Source organism: Lagopus muta, chromosome 11 (genome assembly GCF_023343835.1).
Source record: "Lagopus muta isolate bLagMut1 chromosome 11, bLagMut1 primary, whole genome shotgun sequence".
NCBI classification, from domain to species: domain Eukaryota; kingdom Metazoa; phylum Chordata; class Aves; order Galliformes; family Phasianidae; genus Lagopus; species Lagopus muta.
The window spans coordinates 2,726,358-2,749,307 of NC_064443.1; the positions used below are offsets into that span (position 1 = coordinate 2,726,358).

At 65.2% G+C, this 22,950-nt stretch overlaps 6 protein-coding genes across 13 annotated transcripts in view; 4 read left to right on the forward strand and 2 right to left on the reverse strand.

The window, feature by feature from the left end:
- The window catches only part of DAG1 (dystroglycan 1), a 38,943-nt gene extending 30,450 nt beyond the window's left edge, over positions 1-8,493 (forward strand). For all 6 annotated transcript variants that reach the window (XM_048957064.1, XM_048957065.1, XM_048957067.1 and 3 more), the window contains one exon: positions 5,175-8,493. In XM_048957064.1, coding sequence (XP_048813021.1) covers positions 5,175-7,583 — 2,409 coding nt within the window. In that variant the 3' untranslated portion in view covers positions 7,584-8,493. The remainder of the gene's footprint in view (positions 1-5,174) is intronic.
- Positions 8,494-8,892: 399 nt separating this feature from the next.
- On the forward strand, positions 8,893-11,141 carry NICN1 (nicolin 1, tubulin polyglutamylase complex subunit). Of its 2 annotated transcripts, XM_048957073.1 has the most exons (6): positions 8,893-9,053; positions 9,160-9,333; positions 9,402-9,515; positions 9,733-9,804; positions 10,682-10,786; positions 10,894-11,141. In XM_048957073.1, exons 1-6 carry the CDS (start codon positions 8,907-8,909, stop codon positions 10,933-10,935), a joined length of 654 nt encoding a protein of 217 aa, XP_048813030.1. In that variant the 5' UTR covers positions 8,893-8,906; the 3' UTR covers positions 10,936-11,141. The 2 variants fall into 2 exon arrangements, 1 of the variants encoding a protein (XP_048813030.1); XR_007379229.1 differs by having other exon boundaries at positions 9,733-10,786; positions 10,894-10,912.
- Positions 11,142-11,183: 42 nt separating this feature from the next.
- On the forward strand, positions 11,184-13,147 carry AMT (aminomethyltransferase). Its single transcript, XM_048957070.1, has 8 exons — positions 11,184-11,338; positions 11,410-11,577; positions 11,647-11,727; positions 11,837-11,968; positions 12,037-12,115; positions 12,230-12,375; positions 12,455-12,635; positions 12,782-13,147. Exons 1-8 carry the CDS (start codon positions 11,282-11,284, stop codon positions 13,114-13,116), a joined length of 1,179 nt encoding a protein of 392 aa, XP_048813027.1. The 5' UTR covers positions 11,184-11,281; the 3' UTR covers positions 13,117-13,147.
- An 85-nt stretch (positions 13,148-13,232) lies between these two features.
- On the reverse strand, positions 13,233-14,180 carry TCTA (T cell leukemia translocation altered). The gene is made up of 2 exons (XM_048957840.1): positions 13,879-14,180; positions 13,233-13,275 (listed from the first exon to the last, which is right to left on the reverse strand). Exons 1-2 carry the CDS (start codon positions 14,178-14,180, stop codon positions 13,233-13,235), a joined length of 345 nt encoding a protein of 114 aa, XP_048813797.1.
- Positions 14,181-14,186: 6 nt separating this feature from the next.
- UBA7 (ubiquitin like modifier activating enzyme 7) lies at positions 14,187-20,681 on the forward strand. Of its 2 annotated transcripts, none has more exons than XM_048957063.1 (23): positions 14,187-14,274; positions 14,349-14,505; positions 14,794-14,928; positions 14,993-15,099; positions 15,225-15,315; positions 15,430-15,571; positions 15,644-15,741; positions 15,831-15,977; positions 16,045-16,203; positions 16,359-16,466; positions 16,539-16,619; positions 16,687-16,842; positions 16,922-17,087; positions 17,165-17,361; positions 17,522-17,586; positions 17,689-17,866; positions 17,940-18,014; positions 18,146-18,332; positions 18,434-18,531; positions 18,608-18,694; positions 18,760-18,903; positions 20,063-20,265; positions 20,484-20,681. In XM_048957063.1, the coding sequence occupies exons 1-23, from the start codon at positions 14,246-14,248 to the stop codon at positions 20,596-20,598; spliced, it is 2,925 nt and encodes a 974-aa protein (XP_048813020.1). In that variant the 5' UTR covers positions 14,187-14,245; the 3' UTR covers positions 20,599-20,681. The 2 variants fall into 2 exon arrangements, with proteins under 2 accessions (XP_048813020.1, XP_048813018.1); XM_048957061.1 differs by having other exon boundaries at positions 14,188-14,274; positions 18,760-18,951.
- Positions 20,653-22,587, reverse strand: INKA1 (inka box actin regulator 1). Its single transcript, XM_048957071.1, is given in 4 exon segments — positions 20,653-21,306; positions 21,308-21,499; positions 21,501-21,569; positions 22,445-22,587. Coding segments are annotated over 4 exon segments (846 nt in total). The 5' UTR covers positions 22,496-22,587; the 3' UTR covers positions 20,653-20,772.
- Between the last annotated feature and the right edge of the window lie 363 nt (positions 22,588-22,950).

Genomic DNA, 22,950 nt, shown 5'->3' on the forward strand with positions numbered 1-22,950 from the left:
CTTCCAGTTCAAGAGGTCCCAGAAGAGCACATTAGCCAAGGTGAGTGGTGTGGGATTTGATGTTACCATTCTTGTTCTCAGTGAGGTCTGGGAGTGCAACCTTTAAGGTTGTCCCATGCTCCCTGTGTGAAAATCTATGCCTCCCATCGCTGCCTGAGTGACAGCAGATAATCAGTGCAAGGGCAGCAGCACCAACACTTAGAGCACTGTTGTCACAATTTGGAACAGTGGCTTTTGCAGCAAGTGCAGCTCTCTGCTCTCAGCACCCCCACTCACATCAGGAAAGCCAACACCAAGTTAAAACCAGACAAAGGACAGCATTGACGTGGTGATTGCCCCCGTCCTGGCTCCAAGAAGCTGATCTGGCTGCTGGGGAAGCTGTTGCAAAAAGCATCTGATGTCTGCAGGAGAGGCTTTCTGGTGCCAAACTGTGAACCAGAGGCATCGTTTCTCCAATCTGGTTGCAGGAAACAGGAGACATCTGGGCTTCCAGCGTCTCTCCAGGAACACCAGGCAGTGCCCCCACATCTGAACGTCGCGTGCAGTCACAAGGCATGCAGCTCAAACACAACTGTTAGGTCGTTTCCTTAAACTTCTGCCATTTGTAGCCATGCTTGGTAGAGCCAGGCAGAGCTGGGGAGCACAGTGGCAGCGGGGGTGGGGAGTGGATCAGGCGTGGGGCAGGTCCCAGCAGCACATCTGCACAGCCAGTGTTGAAGAGAAGTCTCCAGGTGAGCACGGTGGACTCCTCCTGGCCTTGGCTTCTGATGTGTTGGTTGTGCAGTGCACGGCCTCACTGAGCCTTTTGGGGGAAGGTAGGTGCAGCACGTAGCAGGGCCTCAAGGAGCTGCTGCTCTGTGCAAGCATAGCTGGTGGTGAAGTGATTACAGCAGCAGAACGAACTTAGGCAGCTGCTGTGCATGGTGCATCTGTGCTGAGGGCTGGTGAGGCCATCTGAGCGCCGGGTATCAATCTGGGCAAACAAAGTCTTTGCTTTCCAGGCAGGAGCCTGATCTTTCCAAAGGTTCTTCTGCTTACCATTTGCTGGAGCGGCTCTTGCTCCACAGCTTTGCTCTCACCAGCCCTCGGGGGGCCTTGTTTTAGGGTTGGGTTGCAGGAGTCCTGGCATTAGAATTGGCCATCAGTGCCGTGCCTCAGTGTCAGCACCAGCCCCGCAGTGCACTGAGCGAAGGGTGCCGGGCACACCGAGCTGCATGGAAGGGAAACACTTCAGCAGCTTCACCTCGCTCCCCTGTTTCCTTAGACCTTGACTAACTGACAGATGAAGCAACAGCAGCTATTTACAGTGGCTGTGCTGGGATAGAAGCGATGTCTGGAGCAGGTCCAGGCAAAGGGCTTCTTGGGCAGGGCGCTGCCTGAGAGCGATGCTGCAATTGGGGCGATAAGAGGAGCTGATAAGGCTGCTGTTGGGGGGCCGAGAGACTGCTTATCTCCTTCCTGCAGCAAAACAGTTGGGGAGTTTGGCATTTTCAGTGCACGCTTAGTAACAAGCTCTGAATTTGGAGGAGTGGAAAATGTGACTCAATCTAATTATAAACCAGCACTTCAGACAGGCTGGGAAGTTCCTTGTTTTGTCCTGCTCGGCCGGGCTGCTGCCCTGAGCATCCAGGGAGACTGAAGCAAGGGAAGCAGCAGCACCCTGTGCACAGCCTGACCCGGGGCCGCCAGCTCTGCTCCCCTCTCCTTGCCCCTCTCCCCAGTTCCCTGTGATGTGCTGGTGGCAGGAAGAAAGCTCAGTGCTGGCAGCACCAAGCCCCCAGTGCTCGGCATCCCCGCCCCCTGGTATTTTTGCTTCCCTTTGCCCTTTTGCTTACAGAAAGTTGCTCTGAGGGAAGATCCTGCCCCGAGCTGCATTTTGAGGCCACGTCAGGCTTTTCCTGCCCCACATTCACCCCCAGCCATGCCACAGGGCAGCGCGTGGGCCGCACCGTGACAAAGCGGCTGCACAAACCGCAGCCACGGGCCCCATGAAAGGAGGGTTTCTTGGGACGCTCCGTGTTCCTCCATGACCTCCGGTGAAGCAGCCGCTGTGTTCCCTCGCCCAGGCCCGGTGGGGCTCTGAATGGTGCCCTTATAGCAGGAGTGAGGGCATGGCAGGGAATGGCATGAGCTGGGGGCGGCCGCCCGGCACAGGGCCAGCGGGTGGCTCAGGCAGTGCTGGGGGAGCAGAGCGGGGCGGCTGCCTCTGCATGACGTGGCTGTGTGTGTGCTGCCACGGAGCAGCTCTGTGCTGCCTGCACACGCCTCGCTCCCAGCCTCCATGGGCAGGTGGGGAGGCTCAGGCTGACCGTGGCCGTGCCCCCTCCTGCAGTCCTGCAGGGTGCTGGGGCTCAGCTGATATGTGGACACGGGGAGAAGGGGCGGCGTAGAGCTGCAGGAGCACCCCTCAGCCCTGGGACTTTGTAGGAGAGGGCATGGGAAGTGGGAACGTGGAGTCCTCGGCTGCCCTGGGTAGCGAAGGTCTCGCAGCACAGGGCTGGGGAGTCTCCCTGCTGCCCCCAGCATTCACCTCCACCCAGCAGGGCTGTGTCCTGGCACCGTGGCCGTCCTGGCATGGGATCACTGCCTGCTTTCTGCAGGATTCCATGGGAGGAGGAGGACTGAATACTTGGAGGATTAGAGGGGACTTTTGTAAGCAAGAATGCAGGTTTTTTCTGCCTGAATTCCCTTGGAGGCAGCAGCTCTGCTCACAGCTTGTTTGCTTGTCTTTGTCTCGTTGGCTACAGGGCTCTGAGCTCCAAGTTTGAAAAACAAATCAAATGGAGCTATCTTAGTTTATGAGCTGCCTGCCTGCTCCTGGCCGGCCTAAAAATAACAGCAATGTGTGTGTGCTGGGAGCGGGGTCTCAGAGCCAGCCAGACCCCTGTGTGGATTTAAAATTACTCGTTTTGTGATGGTCTGCAGCATGCTGCCAGGCTGCTGTAACCTTTAGCCGATAAGCATTGGTTTACAATTATCTCAGCTATAGGAAAAACAAAGGCAGCCCTCTTTTCTTGAGCAACAGAAGAGTTGTTTTGAAAGCAGAACTCTGCAGAAAATTATGGGGCTTAAGGCTGATATTTATGGTGTGAGTGGAAAGCTGGGAAACTGTACATGAAAGCGAGAGATCCTGAATCATTAACCTTGCATTAACCATGTGCAGCCTCGACAAATACTGTCGGAAGCGATATTGGAAGGAAGTGCTGATAGAAGAGTCTGGAGCCCTGCTCACGTGCAGCACAGTTCCCTAACAGCAGTGATGTGACCAGGACAGACCTACACAGAGGGCTCTGCTGGAGCCTAACACGAGTCCTTAAGGTCGTGAGTTGGGTCAGACCTGGGGCCAGCAGCGTCCCCACGAGGTTCTGCTGGTGGTGCCAGCAGTGCATTTCTCTCAATATGCTTCAAGGAAGAGCAGGAGAGAAGTTGGTCCTGAGCAGTTGGCCTCCACCTCCAGGACTCTGCCATGTCTGCCAGAAGAAGCTGTTAAAGTAAAGCTGGTAAAGTCGTTTTCAAAGCAGAAACAGTCACAGTGAGCCATGTCTCACTCTGCTCTTTTGGCACATGAGGTTGGGCACTATTTCTGAGTCAGTCTGGTTATCCAAACAGCAATGTGAGGAGCACACAGGACTGTTGGTTGTGTGCTGGGAGCCTTGTACGGCAACTTGGGTTGTACAGCAGCCACAGGGAAAAGGGAGCAGCCGAAGCCCTGGCTCACAGGGAAGCTCAGCAGCACGTGACCCTGTATTAGTGGCTTACAGAGCACACGGATGAGGGAGTCCCACATACAGCCTGAAACTACACGTCCTGCTTGCATCTAACCAAGTTCTTCTTGACTGTGTGAGTCTCAGCAGCACTGTGGCCACATCCTCGCGTGTGTTTGCTCCTCACAGGTGTGTTGGTGGCTCCTGGTTCTGGGCAGGCCCTGCCACTGTCCCCACCTGGAGCAAGGAGTGCCTGAGGAAGGACAGCCTGTCCTCACCGAGGGGCCCAGCCCATGGGCTCAGCTGGAGGGCTGCTGCTTCTTGGGGCTGCCAGGATCATGGCAGCTCCTGTCCCTGCCGTGGTGGGGAGGAGGGTGCCAGCACTGCCAGAGCCTGCTGCTTTCTGCCTGGCAAAGGGGTGAATAGCAGAACTGGATGGGAGGGCATCACATCTTGGGCCCTGGGCTGGATGGGCTAAATCAGTGTGCAAGGTCCTTGGGACTTTCTACTTCTGGTACAAACAGGAATCTTTATTTTCTGCTCTCTGGCTTAGGCATTAACTAAAAGATGTGCTAACAGCTTTAAACTCTGCTCTGCAAACCATATCATGCCTTGTGACGCACTTTCTGGCCTGCCCAGGCTGGCGGAGCGGGGCTGATTCCTGCAGCCCTCTGCTGCTTTGGCACAGAGCGTCCTCATGCTGCTCCCAGCAGGTTCCCAGCCCCTGTGCTATCCTTGCAGACAGCCTCCTTTTGCTCTCCTTACCCTTTTGAAGTAGCAGCTTTGTTCTTAGCAGATGAAAAGCACAAAAGTAGCCAGTGGAGAGAGACGTGGTTGTGGTGCAGCTCTGCGAGCCTCTCTGGAGGGCTCTCGGGCACCCAGGTTTTCAGAGCAGGGCCCTGTGAGGCTGCTTTCCCTGTGGACTGGTGGAGCATGCCTGGTGCTGCTGCCAAGGGGAGTGGGCTGCTCTCTGCATTGGCACTGAGCTGGGGAACCAGACCAGGGCCCCCAGGGATGACCGGTGCCTGCTGAGAAAGAGGGAGCTGTGATCCTGCGTTGCATTCTGCCCATCTGCACCTCGAGCCCTACAAAAAAAGCATTGCTATGACCTAAAAGCCGTAAGTAAACAGTGAACTGGAGTCCTGAGGCGTCTGTGGTCTGCAGCTTTATTTCTTGTCTGTGAAAGCAAGTTACTGTATGAAAGTGAAATCCTGCAGGCCAGTGACCTTTGCAGCGCTTGAGGAGATCCTGTGGTCCTTCAGGTCCTAGGGACCAGTGCACCCTGCAGAGCCTGTCCTTGTCACCGTGCCGAGGGGATGACACCGGCTGCCCCGCTCCCACCAGGCTGTTCCTTCCCCAGTTGTTACCTTTCAGGTTTCTTCTTCTCGAGCCTTTTAATTAACTGTTATTGTTGCTATAATCTGTCCTGATGCCGTACTTCTAAAAGCGCCTTCTTCTCTTCTTTGGCAGGTCTCCGAAGCTGGCAAGGAGTCCTTGCCTTCGTGGTTACACTGGAATGCAGAGAGCAGCTCCCTGGAAGGGCTGCCCCTGGACACGGACAAGGGCGTCCACTACATCTCGGTGACCACGCTGCAGCCCTTCCCCAACGGCAGCTACGTGCCGCAGGCCGCCAACGTCTTCTCCGTGGAGGTGCACCAGGAAGACCACAGCGAGCCGCAGTCGGTTCGAGCGGCAGCCCAGGATTTGGGCGACGCCGCGCTGTTCGTGTGCGGTGCGGAGGAACCGGTCACCATCCTGACCGTCATTCTGGATGCCGATTTGACAAAAATGACACCAAAGCAGAGGATCGAACTTTTAAACAGAATGAGAAGCTTCTCGGAGGTGGAGCTTCACAACATGAAGTTGGTTCCCGTTGTAAATAACAGACTCTTTGACATGTCGGCCTTCATGGCTGGGCCGGGAAACGCAAAGAAGGTGGTGGAAAATGGGGCCTTACTCTCGTGGAAACTGGGCTGTTCTTTGAGTCAAAACAGCGTCCCCAACATCAGCAAGGTCGAGGCCCCGGCGAAAGAAGGGACTATGTCTGCCCACCTCGGCTACCCTGTAGTCGGCTGGCACATCGCTAACAAGAAACCTCACCTCCCAAAAAGGATGCGGCGGCAGATCAACGCCACCCCCACGCCTCTGACCGCCGTCGGACCTCCCACCACCGCCGCTCAAGAGCCGCCGACGAGGATTGTCCCCACGCCAACATCGCCCGCCATCGCTCCCCCCACGGAGACAACGGCCCCGCCGGTCAGGGAGCCCATCCCGCTGCCGAGGAAGCCTACGGTCACCATCAGGACGAGGGGCCCCATCGTGCAGACACCCACGCTCGGGCCGATCCAGCCGACCAGGCTGGCGGAAGGCACCGGGACGGTCTCCGTGCCCATTCGCCCCACGATGCCCGGCTACGTGGAGCCCACCGCCGTGATCACGCCGCCCACCACCACCACCAAGAAGCCCAGAGTCTCCACTCTGAAGCCCGCCACGCCGTCCACGACGGATTCCTCCACGGCGACGACACGCAGGCCTACCCGGAGGCCCAAAACGCCCCGTCCCACCAAGCCTCCCAGCACCACCCGCTCCCCGATCTCCAAGCTGACCACCGCCTCCCCTCCCACCCGCGTCCGCACCACCGCCAGCGGCATCCCCCGGCCCTGGGAGCCCAACGAGCCGCCCAAGCTGACGAACCACATCGACAGGGTAGACGCGTGGGAGGGGACTTACTTTGAGGTGAAAATACCCTCAGACACTTTCTACGATAAGGAAGATACCACCACGGACAAGCTGCAGCTGACCTTGAAGCTGAAGGAGCAGCAAATGATAGAGGAGAATTCGTGGGTCCAGTTCAACAGCACCAGCCAGCTCATGTACGGCATGCCGGACCGCAGCCACGTGGGGAAGCACGAGTACTTCATGTATGCCACCGACAAAGGGGGGCTGTTTGCCGTGGACGCTTTTGAAATCCACGTCCACAAACGCCCGCATGGGGACAAATCTCCAGTGAAGTTCAAGGCCAGGCTGGAAGGAGACCACAACGCGGTGGCAAATGACATCCACAAGAAGATCATGCTGGTGAAGAAGCTGGCCCTGGCGTTCGGCGATAGGAACAGCAGCACCATCACGGTGCAGGACATCGCCAAGGGCTCCATCGTGGTGGAATGGACCAACAACACGCTGCCTCTGGAGCCCTGCCCCCGCGAGCAGATCCGGACTTTGAGCAGAAAGATTGCGGATGACTCCGGGGGGCCGAGCCCGGCTTTCTCCAACATCTTGCAGCCGGAGTTCAAACCTCTGAACGTGTCGGTGGTGGGCTCCGGCAGCTGCAGGCACATCCAGTTTGTCCCCGTGATGAAGGACGGCAGGGTGATCTCGGAGGCAACGCCGACGGTGGTGGCTGGGAAGGACCCCGAGAAGAGCAGCGAAGACGACGTGTACCTGCACACCGTCATCCCCGCCGTGGTGGTGGCCGCCATCCTGCTGGTGGCTGGCATCATCGCCATGATCTGCTACCGCAAGAAGAGGAAAGGCAAGCTGACCATCGAAGACCAGGCCACGTTCATCAAGAAGGGCGTGCCCATCATCTTCGCCGACGAGCTGGACGACTCCAAGCCCCCGCCGTCCTCCAGCATGCCCCTCATCCTGCAGGAGGAGAAAGCCCCGCTGCCCCCCCCAGAGTACCCCAACCAGAGCATGCCCGAGACCACGCCGCTCAACCAGGACACCGTCGGGGAGTACACGCCGCTGCGGGACGAGGACCCCAACGCGCCGCCCTACCAGCCGCCCCCCCCCTTCACCGCTCCCATGGAGGGGAAGGGCTCCCGCCCGAAGAACATGACCCCCTACCGCTCCCCTCCGCCCTACGTCCCCCCTTAACGAACGGGACGCTCGGGGGGAGACGGGGCCTCCGGTCCCACACCGCTGCCGCCTGCGGGCCGGCCGCCCCCTTGCCGGCCGGGAAGCCGCCATCCCAGCCTGCTCCCCAGCAGGCCGCCCTGCGGCTGTGCCCACCGTGCCGGAGCGCCCGCGGAACCCGGGGGGACACTTGTTTTATTTTTGCCTAACAAGCTTTGGTTTTATTTTATTCATAGAAAAATTCTCGGCTCGAAACCGCCTTTCTGGCGGCGGGCTTCCGGGCACGGCTGGGGCCGGCGCGGAGGGCAGGGAGGGGGGGACGAGCAGGCAGCACTGGGGTGGCACTCTGGGTCTCCGCTGTTTGCCTTTAACACTAACTGTACTGTTTTTTTCTATTCACGTGTGTCTAGCTACAGGACGTAACATGAAAGGTAGCCTAAAAAAATAATTAAATTCAAGGGACTTTCTGAAGTCGATGTTTTAAGTTTTTACATTTAATCTGCTGTTTACCTAAACTCATGTATAGTTCTGGGGGCGCGGGGGGGAAGCGCTACGCTGCAGATAAGCTCCAGGGGTGTCGTAGGCTTAGGTAGAGGGGTGGCCATAGAGGACAGTCGGCCCTGGTGCTGGGGGCAGCGGGCTCTGGCTTTGTTTCCTCGGTTTTATTTTTTAATCGAAGCAATCCTGTTTCTCTCACGCATCACAACACAGCACAGGTCAGCCTGGTGCGGGGGCACTGCAGGGAGGCGAGCCAGGCCCCGCGTGTGCCAGCATCGCCCCGTGTGCACAGCAAAGCCCTGGCCGTGGGGTGTTGGGGAGCTGGGAGATGTTCTGCAGCACAGTGCCTCCATGGCTGGGGCTTCATGGGGGGCGATGCTGGGTGGGCCGCATGGCTGTGTGCACAGGGCTGGGGGCTGGCTGCCGGGAAAGGTTGGGGGGGGGGGGGGGAAGAGGATAAAAAGGAAAAAGAAAAAAAGGGAAAAAAAAGGAAAAAAAGAAAAAAAAAAAAGCGCCAGGAATAGCGAATAGTCGGAACAATCGGTGAAGTCTCAAATCTAATTTTTTTACTAAATTTTTGATACAGCCTCAAATTGTTTTATTAAAAAAGCAAAAGCATTAAAGATGGGTAACGCTGACAGCACTCTGTTGGGCTCCGCTTCTTGGGGCGGGATCCCGCCGGACCCTCCGCGCTCCGTTCCCTGCCCTGCGGCTCCGCCCCGCCGGGTCCCTCCGCGTTCTCCGCTCCTCCGCCCCGCGACGGGCGGCGCGGCACCGCCCGCGTTATGGCGCCCCCTGTCGGCCGCGCCGCCCCACGTCCCGCGCCCCGCCCAGCGCGGCGCCGCCATGTCGGGAGCGCCGGGCCCGGGAAGAGCCCCGCTGCCCTGCACCGCCCGCGCCGCCGCCCACCTGCAGCTGCCCGGGGGAGCCGAGGCGGCGCGGCCCGGCGTGGCCGTCATTGACGTGCGCTTTCCCCGCGGCGGCGCGGCTGACGTGAGTGCGGGCCGGGGACGGGCGCTGCGGGTGCCGGCGGCGTAGCGGCGGGGTACCGCTCGGGTACCGGTGGGATGCCGGGGCCGTGACCGCGCCGCCCCTTCAGGTGCACGAGATCGTCTTCAAGAACTTCTACACCGCCTTCCTGAGCGTGCGGGCGCAGCGGGCCGGGCCGCCGGGACCCCGCAAGTGGCTCACCTGCCTCCGCGACCTGCGGCTGATGCCGTGCCCGCACACGGAGCTGGGCGCGCAGGAATACTTCTCTCTCCGCCGTTCCCAGGTCCGCCCCGGGCACGCGGCCGCCCCCGGCCGCCCCCCACCCGCCTGACGCCCGCTGTCCCCCCGCAGATGCTGTGCGACATGGAGCAGGTGACGGCGCTGCGCTTCATCCTGCGGCAGCCCTCCCCGGCGTGGCTGCACTTCGGAATCGAGGAGCTGCAGCTCTTCCCTCCTGGCAGCAAGGTGACCCCGGGGAGCCCCGAGCGCGGGGAGCGCCCTGGGGTGCTCGAGGGGAAAGGGGGGCGTGGGGCCCGGGGTCCACAGCATGTCGCTCCCTGGGCGCTGCGGAGTGATGCTCGTAGTGCCTGTAGCGACATGGAGGATTGGCGGGGTCCAAACTGCGGCGCGAGGGTTGAGGGCGGGATAGAGGCCCCCGTGTGACCCTTTGGCTCCACCGCAGACCTCCCCGCAGGACGTCCCCTCCTGGTTGTCCCAGCTGAGCCCTCCGGAGCGACCCCTCAGCCTGCACGGGGTGAGTGGGGCTGTCCTGTGCCGTGGGTGGGGCTGCCGGTGGGTGCCACCCTGTCCCGGGGTGCACGGGTTGGTCCTTCCCATCACATGGCCCACATTGTCCATCTGCAAAGCGCACAGCTGGTGGCTGCTCCAGTGCTGCCAGGCCTTTTGACCCCAACAGATCGTGGCTTGAGCACTCCATTCCCAGCGGATGTACGAAATCACAGTACCCAACCCCTGGGTGCTTCCAGCCCCCTCCTGGCCCTGCTGGCACCAGGGATCATTCCAGAGCCCCAAAACCACTGCCCGGTGCTGGAAGCAGTTTGCAGTTCAGAAGAAAAATACCCACTGACACGTGCAGCTCGAGGTGGCATTTAAATCAGCTCTTCCTCTGCCTGGGGACCGGGGAGGCCTCGTGAGCAGAGGCGGGTGGCAGAGGGAGGCTGACTGGTTGACTGGCAGGTCTGGGCCAGGAGGTGACCATGGAGACCATCACAGCCTGCAAGCACCAGTGTTGGGCCTGCTAGGTGGCTCTGGGTGAGCAGAGTCCAAGGAGAGTTGGGGCAGACGCCCATGTCCCCGCGGGTTGTCACCGTGTGTCCCCACGTCACGCTGGGGTGGGAGGGAGAGGACGTGGGGAGCATCGCGCAGTGCTGTGCTGGGAAAAGAGGACTGAGTTTGAGCGTCGTGGTTGCTGAACCTTGGTGGTGCAATTAGGTCTTTAATCATTAGCTAATTGCTGCTCTGGACGCCCGCCAGCGGGGCCGTGCCACCCTCAGGGTCACCGTTTCCCAGCCGCCCATCAGGGCTGCTCTGTGGGGGTGCTGCCGTGCGGCCTGCACGAGGGCTGCCCCGGCCCTCCCGGCCCTTCCTGCACCGCTCCCGCTGCCTTCCAGGAGCTGCCCGACCCGGAGAAGGTGGCGGCGGAGGTGCAGCAGATGTGGGCGCTGACGGAGGTGGTTCGCGCTCGGCAGGCGGCCGCGCGCATCGGGCGCTTCGACGTGAGTGCGGTGCTCACACAGCACCGGCGGCCGCGGGCCCGGAGGGTGGCCGTGTGCCGCGCTCCCTCAGCGTTGCAGGGACCCAGCGTGCCGCGTTCCTTCCGCAGGTAGACGGCTGCTACGACGTCAACCTGCTGTCCTACAGCTGAGCCCCGCTGGCTGCTCCCGGGACCGGCACGGATGCTGCAACCGGTGGACTCCGACCCGGCCTTTGCCCCACTGCCTCCCGCGCCGCCCGCCGGCCGTGCCCCATGGCCCCTCCCGCGGCTCCGTCTCCACCACCCGCGGGCTCGGTTGGGGCCCGGCCCCCACGCGTTCCGCGGCCGTGGCTCCGGATAAAGGCTACTACCGCGCTGCCGCCTCCGCTCGTCTGTGCGGGGCCGGGGGCGGGCCGGGGGCGGGGCGGGAAGGCGGCATGTCCCAGGCGCCCCGGCGGGGCGGGCCGAGCCGAGCCGTACCGAGCCGCGCTGCGCTGAGCCGGGCCGGGGCCGGAGGATGCTGCGGGCGGGGTGCTGCGCCGCGCTGGCCCGTCGCCACCTGGGCTCGGCGCCGGTGAGTGGGGCCGAGGGGAGAGGGGAGAGGCAGCCGTGCTGAGCTAAGCCGGGCCGGGCCGTGCCGCGCAGGAGGGGCTGAAGCGGACGCCGCTGGACGCGCTGCACCGGGCCCGCGGCGGGAGGATGGTACCGTTCGCCGGCTGGAGCCTGCCCGTGCAATACGGCCGCGGGCACCTCGAGTCGCATCTGCACACCCGGCGGCACTGCTCGCTGTTCGACGTGTCCCACATGCTGCAGGTAGCGGGAGGGGGGCCGGGGGCCGCAGGAGGGGTCCCGCTGCACCGCCTCACTCCCAGCCCCTTCCAGACGCGGGTGTACGGGCGGGACCGCGTCCGCTTCCTGGAGAGCCTGGTGGTGGGCGACATCGCCGAGCTGCGCCCGGGACAGGTATGGGGGTCAGCGGGTGGCAACTGGGCAATGGGTGCCCAGCATACGGCCCTGTGGGGGACGGATGCCCCGGCACAGGGTCCCCCCCGTCCCAGTACCCACCCCACAGGGCACCCTGACACTGCTCACCAACGAGCACGGTGGCATCGTGGATGACCTCATCGTCACCAACACGGTGGAGGACCACCTCTACGTGGTGTCCAACGCAGGCTGTGCTGACAAGGACCGGGCTGTCATGGAGGTACGGGCAGGGCTGGGGCAGGGCAGGGCCCCCCAACCTGTCCCCACACTGCGGCCCCATCCCCGCAGGGCAGAGCGGCAGAACTGAGGGCGGCCGGTGGCGATGTGCACCTGGAGGTGTTGGACAACGCACTGCTGGCACTGCAAGGTAGTGGGTCCCCATGCTGGTGGCACTGAGTCTCGTCCCACCGGGCCCGATGCACAGTCTTGCACCACCCATCTCGGTGTTGCCATCCCCAAGGCTGATGCCTGTCCCCTCCAGGGCCCTCCATGGCACAGGTGCTCCAGGCCGGGCTGCCAGATGACCTGACCAAGCTGACCTTCATGACCAGCACAGCCACCACCGTCTTTGGCGTGCCGGGCTGCCGTGTGACACGCTGTGGCTACACCGGCGAGGACGGTGTGGAGGTAGGGGGCACCGCGGGGCACCATGGGGCAGCCGCTCCCTGCAGGGTGCTGTGCCCCCTGACCACCCCATCCTGCACAGATCTCAGTGCCCGCAGGACGAGCCGTGGAGCTGGCCGAACGGCTGCTGGGCTGCCCCGAGGTGTGGCCAGCAGGGCTGGCAGCCCGGGACAGCCTGCGCCTGGAGGCCGGGCTCTGCCTCTACGGCAGCGACATCGATGAGAGCACCACGCCAGTGGAGGCCGGGCTGCTGTGGACCCTGGGTAGGTGCAGGCCGTGTCCAATTGCCAGGCCTGAAATGCAGGTCCCAGCTGCCAGGCCTGAAGCACAGACCTCCCAGTGTCAGACCCAAAGCGCAGCCCTTCAGTGCCAGGCCCAAAGCGCAGGCCTCAGCCCTCTGTGCCCATAGGGAAGCGCCGGCGCGCAGCCAAGGACTTCCCCGGTGCAGCCATCATCATGGAGCAGGTGAAGGAGAAGCCAAAGCGGAAGCGCGTGGGGCTGACATCCGTGGGTCCCCCCCTCCGTCCACCTGCCGCCATCCTGGGCCCCGAGGGCACACCTGTGGGCACGGTGACCAGCGGCTGCCCCTCGCCCTCCCTGGGCAAGAACATCGCCATGGGCTACGTGCAGGCTGCGCACAGCCGCCCCGGCACCACGCTCACCGTTGAGGTGAGGAAGAAGCAGCACCCGGCGCTGGTCACCAAGATGCCCTTCGTGCCCACACACTATTACATGGCCAAGTGAGACCTGCCTCCATTAAAGCCCCTCGCCCATCTCCCGCCTCGTATCTGGCACTGGGGCAGCACAGGGCGGTGGGGGGTGCAGTCCTTTAATGGCGCGGTGCTGGCGGCGGGCGCTCCTCATTCGCGGTGCGTCTTTCCCGGCTCAGCTGCCGTGCCGTCCCTGTGGAGATGGGGGCATCAGTGGGGGGACAGGGAGAGGGTGGTGGGTGCACCTGGCTGGGGGGCGCAGAGCAGGGCACACGGAGATGGGGACAGGAGTGGAGGATGCAGCCAGAGGGAGGGCACAGTGATGGCCTGGACTGGGGGGGATATACTGCAGCAGAGTGGGTGGTGGGGCACAGAGTGGGGGGGAAGTAGGGGAGTGTGGGGGTGGCAGGATGCCCTGGGCTGTGGGCACATAGGGGGGCACACCAGGGTGGGGACTTACACCGAGGGCACATCCTGAGGGGGCAGCGGGCCGGGGGCACAGCAGGGAGGCACACAGAGGGCGGGCACACACAAGGACACAGCGATGCGCGAGGACCCAGAAGGGATGCGCTGGGGTGGCGGCAGGGGGAGGGCAGGCGGCTCCGGGGACACAGCAGGAGCTGCGTGCTGGGGCTCGTTGGTTTGGAGATGCGGGACGAGGACAGGCACCGGGAGGTAGTGGGACAGCGGCAAGGGGGGGGCAAGCAGCGGGATACACAGCTGTGGGGAGCCGGGGAGGGGGGAGGCGTTCGCTGGGACGCGCCGGGACGGGACGCGCGGTGCCGGGCGGACTCACCGGGGCGGGCAGTGCCGCTCGGCGGCGCCGTCGCGTCGGGCGGGGGACAGCGAGTGCGCGCGGGGCCGTGCGGGAGCCGGGCCGCCGTCGGTGCCCGGGGCGGGGGGGCGGCGGGCGGCCGGGCGGTAGCAGAGCGCGGCCACCTCCTCGCCGTAGGCGCGCCACGCCAGGCGGGTGGCCATCAGACTGAGCCCCAGCCACAGCAGCAGCAGCTGGCACAGCGCGGCACGCACGTCCTGCGTCGCCCACTCGGCCGCCAGCTCCCGGCCCAGCGCGCCCAGCGCCTCCCAGACCGCCGCCATCGCCGCCGCCGCCGTCGCCGTTACCGGACGGGGCGGGGCGCGGCGCGGCGGGGCGGGGCGGCGGCATGGCGGGTGCGCGCTACTCCCGGCAGCTGTGCGTGCGGGGCCGGGGGCGGCGGGGTCCGGCCGCTCGCTTTCCTGTCGCTGAGCGCCCGCCGTGCCCCGCAGGTTGGTGCTGGGAGACGGCGGGCGGCGGCTGCGGGAAGCCGCGGTGCTGGTGGGGGGGCTGCGCGGGGTCGGAGCGCAGGCGGCGGCGGCGCTGGTGCTGGCCGGGGCGCGGAGGGTCGTCCTGCACGAGAGCGGCGCGGCGCGGGGCGGGGTGCAGGTACGGTGTGCGGGGTCACGGCGATGGTACGGGTGCTGCTGGGGGCTCGGTGTGGGTGCTGTCCCTTTAAATGGGTCCGGGGGGTTGGGAGAAGGCGTATGGGTACAGGGAGGCATCCCGGTGCGTGGATGGGTCTCAATAAGGGATGCGAGCCATGGGGATGGGAACGGCTGGGAGATCTCTGTCCCAGTGGGGATTGGGGTGCCTGTGCTAGGGATGGTGTGGGCTCTCTGTTCCGGGTCTGGTTCCCATCAGTGCCGCAGGCCCACGAGTGCCGCTGCCCCACAGTTCCTCCAGGGGGAGTGCAGTGTGGAACAGAACCGTGCTGAGGCATCCCAGCGGCTGCTGGCCGCACTGAACCCTGATGTGGAAGTGTCAGTGCACTCTGGGGAGCTATCGGAGGAGTTCCTCACTGCCTTCCAGGTGAGTCTGGCCCCCAGCCCAGGGGTGCCATGGCGCTCCAGTGCCCACTGACAGCCCTGCGCAGGTGGTGGTGCTGACCGAGTGCCCGCTGGAGGAGCAGCTCCGTGTTGGGGACATCTGCCATGCCAACGGTGTCTGCTTCATCGTGGCCGATGCCAAAGGGCTGGCAGGGTAAGGACTTAGCACTGCGTGGCACCAGGTGGCTGCCCCTTCTTACCCTCCCCTGTCCCTCCATGCCCCCATAAGCCTGGTGGATGGGACCTGCCCACTCTCAGAGCTGCAGTGTCCCTGCCCAGGCAGCTCTTCTGTGACTTTGGGGAGCACTTCGTTGTCCGTGACCCGGGGGAAGGGGACCCACTCTGTGCCACTGTGCAGCACATCTCCCAGGTTGGAAGCTCTGTGGTTGTCCCTGCACCCCAGCATGGCAGCTTTTCAGCTCCATGTCTCTGACCCAAAATGCTGCCTGGATTGAAGCTGCACGCTCACATCTCCTCTGCTCAGGGCAACCCGGGGATCGTGACGTGCGCAGGGGCAGACAAGAACTATGGCCACCGCTTCAGTGATGGTGATCTGGTGATGTTTTCTGGTGTGGAGGGCATGGTGGAGCTGAACAGCAGCGAGCCCTGCCCTGTACGCGTGCTGGGTGAGTGCCCACCCCAGGGTCTGCGGGGGTCCCTGGTGGTGACCGTGACACCCATCCTCCCCTGCTCCCCAGATGGCTTCAGGTTGGAGATTGGTGACACAAGCACCTTCTCGCCATACTGCGGTGGGGGCCGGGTTTCGGAGGTGCGGCCACGCCAGGAGCACTCGTATGTACGTGCCCCCGTGCCACCGCAGTGCCACCCCCAGCAGCAGCCCCGTGCCCCCACCATGTCCCCACTGTCCCCGTGCTGTGTCAGCAGGAGCCCCTCCGCCAGGCGCTGGCGATGCCCAGGATCCAGGCCAGGAGCTCCACGGAGCTGCTGCGCAGCCGCAGTCTGCACGCTGCCTTCCAGGCCCTGCACGCCTTCTGCCAAGAGCGGCGCCGCCTGCCTCAGCCCCGGGCATCTGTGAGTTTCCTCCCAGCCCCCCCGGCCCGTGCCCCCTACAGCACTGCCATTGCCCCTCTACCCACAGGAGGACGCTGAGCGTGTGCTGGAGCTGGCACGTGAGCTGGGCTCGGCGCTGGGCCCCCTGGATGAGGATGTTGTGCGAGCGTTTGCCAGCGTCAGTGCTGGGGAGCTGTGCCCGGTGGCATCCTTCATTGGTGCGCTGGCTGCCCAGGAGGCCATGAAGGTGAGCAGCCGTGCGGCGAGCTCTGCTGTCTCCGAGCGCTCGGTGGCCACGAGAGGGCACCTGCTGCCTTCCTGGGGACACTGGGTGCTCAGAGCAGGGCCCTGGGCGGGGTGATGTGGTGCCAATGCTGGGCACAGGCACTTCTCTCGCCCCAGGCCATCACGGGGAAGTTCCTGCCCCTGGATCAGTGGTTTTACTTTGACGCCCTGGAGTGCCTGGCCGTGGAGGGGGCTGCGAGGCTGATGCCGGAGGACTGCGCCCCGGTGAGTGGCCACTGCCGCTGGGTGCCGCGATGCCGTGCCCACCTCCACTGACAGCGATCCCTCTCCCAGCAGAGGGGATCCCGCTACGATGGACAGATTGCCGTGTTCGGGGCTGACTTCCAGGAGGAGCTGGGCCGCCAGAAGTACTTTGTGGTGAGCAGGGTGCGGGCAGGGGCGTGACACCGCCGGGGCGTTGGGGTGCAGTGGCTGTGCCTCGCAGGTGGGAGCCGGCGCCATCGGCTGCGAGCTGCTGAAGAACTTTGCCATGATGGGGCTGGCAGCGGGGCCGGGCGGGGACATCACCGTCACCGACATGGACACAGTCGCACACTCCAACCTGCACCGGCAGCTTCTCTTCCGTGAGGCTGATGTGGGGGTGAGCTCCCCCCAGGGGGGACCTGGGCGGTGTGGGGATGTGAGACAGGAGAGAGCCATCCCTGCTCTGTGCCCTGCAGAAGCCGAAGGCGCAGGTGGCTGCAGCCGCTGTACGGCTCATGAACCCGGACATCAAGGTGACGGCCCACCAGGTCCAGCTGGGCCCCGGCACCGAGAAGCTCTTTGGGAACGCTTTCTTCCAGCGGCTGGATGGTGTTGTCAGTGCCCTGGACACGCTGACGGCCCGTGAGTGCTTAGGTGAGGCAGGGATGAGCACTGTCTCCATGCTACCAGGATGGATGCATCCCCCCTTCTCCCCACAGGCGCCTACCTGGAGAGCTGCTGCATCCGCTCCCGCACGGCGCTGCTGGACACAGGCACAGAGGGGGCAAAGGGCAATGTGCTGGCCATGGTGCCCCCCCTGAGCCAGCCGCTGGAGCCAAGCAGCGACCCCACAGATAGGAGCTTCCCACTGTGCACACTGCGCTTCTTCCCCTCTGCCATCGAGCATACGCTGCTGGTACGGATGTGGATCCTTGCACCTGGCCCTTTGGTGTCCCATCCCATCCCGCCAGCAGGATGTGGCCCCAGCCGCTTCCTGCCAGGGTATCACCATCATGGTGAATGGGGAAGGGTCGCAGTGTGGGAACCCAGCACTCAGCCCTGTCCCCTCAATGCAGTGGGCTCGTGATGAGTTCGAGGGGCTCTTCCAGCTGCCTGCAGAGAGCGTGAACCGCTTCCTGGGGTGAGTACAGACTCCCTGCCCTGGGGCCAGGGTCAAGGGACAGACGGCCACGTCCTGCACGTGGCGTCACTGCGGGCATGCTGGTAGTGCCTAGCTTTGCAGGGAGCTGCCCGATGAGCCGGTGCGATGGGAGGGCCTGGTGGTGCCCAAGCAGGTGCAGAGGAGCCTGCAGGAGCGGCCGCGGGACTGGGGGGACTGTGTGCGCTGGGCCTGCCTGCACTGGCAGCTCCGCTACCATGACAGCATCAAACAGCTGCTGCACGACGTGCCGCCCTCGCACGTGAGCACGGGTCCCCCTTGTGCCATTTGATGGAGAGGCGTCCCTGGCCCTGACTCCGCTTTCCCTGTGGCAGGAAACCAGCCCCCGTGTGCCCTTCTGGTCTGGGGACAAGAGGTGTCCCCACCCACTGATATTTGACCCCAGCAATGTGAGTGCATGGCTTATGGGGCCAGGGAGAACTGCTGGTGGGCACTGGGCGCAGCAGAGCTGCTCAGACAACCTGAATGAGCTCTGCAGCATGGAGGATGAGCGGCACCTCCATCTCCCCCTGTACCGCAGGACACCCACCTGGCATACGTGGAGGCTGCTGCCCAGCTCCTGGCTCACACCTACAGGCTGCCATCCTGTGGTGACCGAGTGGCCACGCGGGATGTCCTCTGCCACGTGGTGCTGCCACCCTTTGTGCCCAAGGACGGACGCTACGTCCCCACAGCAGAGGGCATGGAGGAGGTGGAGGAGACTCTGGGTAAGGCTGCATGTCTGTATCCCCAAAACCCGATGAAGAGGCACGGGCCAGGAGGTGCAGTTGTGATAACGAGTTCCTGGCCTGTGCCCCTGCATCCCCAGAGCCTGGACAGATGCTGGATCTCGTGCAAGAGCTGGCGCAGTGGAAACAGGAGCTAGGAGGGGGCACAGAGGCAATGGACCCCATCCACTATGACAAGGTACCGCAGCTGCAGGGCTCGGGGAGGTGGCACTGCTTCCCATGGAATGCCCTTGTCCCCATGCTCTTCCCTGCAGGACAGTGACCTCCACTTAAGCTTCATCACAGCTGCATCCAACCTGCGTGCAGAGAACTACGGCATCCCACCTGCGAGCCGGCTGACGGTGAGTGCCATCCCCGAGGGTCCCCCTCCCCACAGGGCAGCTGGTGACACCCCTCTTGTCCTCAGAGCCAGCGCATTGCTGGGCGCATTGTGCCCGCCATCATCACCACCACAGCGGCCGTGGCTGCCCTGGCGTGCCTGGAGGTTTACAAGCTGGTGTGGAGATGCCGGGACCTCCAATGCTACCGCAACAGCAACCTGTTCCTGTCTGTATGCCTGTTTTTCCGCATCCAGCCCCCGCCAGCCCCCACATACTGGGTAGGACCCTCTCCCTGAGGCGCTCCAGCAGCCCCATGGTGTGCCCCACGGCTAGTGTGTGCAGGGCTGCAGCAGCCACTCGCATCTGGCTGATGGGAAGCAGCTGCAGCAGCCGGCGAGCAGCTGGCACTGGGCCCGGGGCTGCCTGCAGCTGTGGGGGGAGCAGAGCTGGGGTCCCCCCCTTTCTGCCAGAGGGGGGAAAGCAAAGCCACATCGGGGGCGGGGGGGCAGGCCCAGATTGGGACCGTCTGGGTGATAGAGGCCCCTTTGTCTGGGGGTTTATGGCGTGCGAGGCAGCCCTTCCTGCGCGGCAGGAAGCGCCGATTGGAACCAGATTGGCCCGGGGGGCCCAGGGCCGGGGGCAGGAAGAGGGGGAGGAAAAGGGCCTTCATCGCCTCCGTGCCGGCTGCAGCTCAGCTTCAGGCTGCCCAGCCACCCCACGACCCTCCTGCTTCTGTGCCCTGCCGCCCAGTCCTGTGCCATAGCCTCGGGGTGGCCTGGATGCATTTGGCACCGTGCCGGGGCAGAGGATGTTGCTGTGGTGCTCCGTGCCCTTTGGTCCCCATCTGTGCCCAGCATCCTGCTCTGGGGCTCCCGGTGCTGCTCTGTGACACTTCATGCTGGGATGTGGCAGGAACGCTGTCCTATGGCTCGGTGCCTGGTGCTACCCTGGGGTCCTGAGAGCCCACCACGGCTGTGGCCAGGGCCTGGGGGCCATGGTGTGCGTGTGGCTGTGGTGGTACGGATGGGGTTAAGGCCTCTCCCGGCACAGGCAACAGAAGGCAGGACGCGAGGGCGGCCCGTTGCCAGCATCCGCGGGACACGGCTGGGGCCAGAGCAGCGCTGCCTGCAGCGGGGGCAGATGGTGGACAGCCATGCCAAGTGCTGGGGTCGCATCCTGCATTCGGGCCGCAGCCAGGGTCACAAAACCCCCGGGGGCCACAGGCGCAAGAAGAGGCGATTGTGTGGGGCTGGGCTGCTTGTCAATGGGGCTTTGTGCGTGGTTGGGGCCAGCGGTGCCGGGGGATGGCCGTGTCCCATTCCCATCTCCCTGTCCCCGAACTCCCTCTCCTCAAACAGCCCTGGTCCATTCTCTCTGCTCTCCTTGCAGTACCGGGGAAAGGAGTGGAGCTGCTGGGACCGGCTGGAGGTGCGTGCTATTGGGGAGGACGGGCAGGCGATGACGGTGCGGGAGCTGCTGGCTTGGCTGCAGGAGGAGCACGGGTGGACCGTCACCAAGCTCCTGCGTGGCAGCACCATGCTGTACGATGGAGAGGAGGATGAGGAGATGCGGGCACAGCAGCAGGCACAGAGGTAGGCAGCCAGCTCTGGCCGTGCCCTAGTGCTGCAGGGCCCCCATCTCTCCTGCTCCGCTCCAGCTGCAGAGTAAACATCCTGCCGCCGGCAGCGCTTCCTCTGCCGGACCCCCGCCAGCCCCCCACCATAGGGGCTGGGGAGCGGGCCTGGGCTCCGGCCCGGTGTGGCTTTCCCAGCCTGAGGGGCCCAGCACACCGTTCCTTTCCCGGCCGCAGGCTGTCAGATGGTGTGGAGCGCTCCGCGGAGCCACAGCAGCTGGAGCTGCAGTACGTGTGTGCTGGGGATGAGCTGGAGGATGTCTGCCCCCCACTTCTCTGCACCCTGCCCTGAGCCCGCGGGGTGCCCAGATGTCACCGCCTGCCCCTCGCAATAAAAGCTGCAGGATAAGCTGTGACACGTGCTCACTGCGTCGCACCTCTGCCGGCGCTGCGCCCCACAAAGGCTGCCGTGCGTCCGTTTCGTACAAAACGGGGGTTTATTTACAGCGGGGAGGGGGTGGCGGGGCTAGATGTAGCCGATGACGTCGTTGCAGATGATGGGCTGGCGGCTGCGGCTGTTCATGAGGGCGGTGAAGCGGTGGAAGTCCGTGGCCAGCTGGGCGATGTTGCTGTGGGACTGGTGGAAGCAGGCTCCCTTGGGCTGCCCGCCCAGCCCCAGCGGGCACGACAGGCGCTTGGCGGGGTCGCGGCCCCCCGGCCGGGCTCCCTCTGCGGCGCGGGGCCGGGCCATGCTGGCCAGCTTGCGGCGCACGTTGCCCGAGAGGCTGAGCAGGAAGGCGGGCGGTTTGCCCAAGCGGCGCGAGGACTCGGCGGGCGGTCGACGGCGGGGCTCGGCGCCCACCTCGGGCAGGTCCATCCAGTTCTCCACCAGGTCGGCGAAGCAGTTGTCCCCCAGCACCAGAGGCTGCCGGTTGCGGCTCTGCGACAGCAGCGACACCGTCCAGTCCCTCCCGTCGGCCGGCTCGAGCGCCCGCCACTGCTCCAGGCAGGCGTCCGACGTGGATTTGGGGCGGGCGCGGCGGGCGGGGGCGGGCGCGGGGGGTGCCGGCGGAGAGGCGGTGTGCGCGCTGGCAGGGCGGGGGGTGCCGCCGCAGCACCGGCGCTTCGTCCTCGCGCCACGTGCCCCCCGACGCCTCCGAGTAGCCCGAGTCGCACTCCAGGCTGCGCACGCTGGCGGGGGGCGAGCGGGCGGCCGGGCCCCCCTGCTCCTCCTCGCCGCAGGCCGAGGCGGGGGCGGCGGGGCGCGGGGAGGGGGTCGCGTTCGGCCGGCCGCGTGCCGGGCATGTGCTCCCGGCGGCAGCGCTGCGGGGAGAGGGCGGCTCAGCGTCGGGCCGGCGGCGGGCGCAGGTCTCGGCTCGCCCGCGGCCCCGGGCTCCGCTTTCCCGCAGCCCCGGCCGGCGTGCGGCGGCATGTCAGAGAGCGCGCGGCGCCCAGCCCGGCCGTGCCTGCGGGAAGTGACACGGGGCCGAGGCACGTAGCAGCCCCGCGCCCCCGCCCCGGCCCCTCACTGCCACGGGGCGCCCCGATCGGTGGGACGGGACGGGGCGACGTCCCCAGGGAGGGCCTTCCGCTCGGGGACGCCGGGTGCCCGTCGGGCCCGCTCGCCCCGGGCCCGCTCGCACCCCGACTGCGCGGGGCTGAGGAGCGGCGAGGGAACGGGGAGCGCTGCCGAGCGGCAGCGGAAGGAGAGCCCCGTCCCCGCGGCCGGGCCGCTCCTCTTTCTTGAATTCCTATTGTCTGAGCCCAAAAGCTGGCTGTTACGTCCGCTTCCCTCTCGCGGAAAGCCGAGCGCGCAGGGCGGCCCGCTCAGCGTCCTGTCCCACCGTCCGCAGCAGCGCCCCGTCCCTTCTCCCCTGTCCCCACGTCCCTCTCCCTTCTCCCTCTCCCCGGTCCCAGCTGGCGCCGCGCCACCGCCCCGCACCACCCTGTCCCGCGGGAGCCGTGGGACGCTGGGAGGGCGCGGGGCGGGAGGGGCTCCGCGGTTCCCGGTGCCGCTCGGGTCGGGGCCGCGGCTGACAGCTCGCCGCTCGTTCCCCTCCGGCCTCGCGCCCCCCGCCCGCGCCCCGCGTCCCGCGCGCGGTGCTCCCACGCGTGATGTCACCGCGCTGATGTCACTCGCGGCCCCGCGCCCCGACACGCCGCGACCCGTCCGTCCTCCCGCACCCCGCGGCACTCACCGGCTCGACGCGGCGCTGCCCGAGGCCGCCGTCCAGACGGGCGCTGTGCATCCCCGGCCCGGCCCCGCTCCCGGTGCCGGTGCCGGTGCCGGAGCGGCCGCGGCCCCGCGGAGCAGCGGAGCGCGGCTCAGTCCCGGCCCTGCCCGCCGCCTCCCGCCGCGGCGCCGCCCCGCGTGCCGCAGCCAATGGGACCGCCGTAACGTGAGCTCGGGCCGTACCGGCACCGGCACCGCCCCGCCTCGCCCGCCGCCCCGGGGCCCCGCTCGGCGCGCCCGGACACGACCCGCGGGGCGAGGCGGCCCCGTTACGGGCGCCGGGCTCCGAGCGGGAGGGGAGCGGAGACCCTCCGCCCGCCCGCGCTCCGCCAGCGCCTGTTAATTGCCGGCTATTAGCCGCTCTGGTTTGCTAATGAAGGGTTACAATTAGCCGCCCGATAATTCTGCCGGTTCCCGAGGCGCGGCGTGGATCGGCGGCCGCAACGGGGCCGTGACCTGACCCCCTCCCAC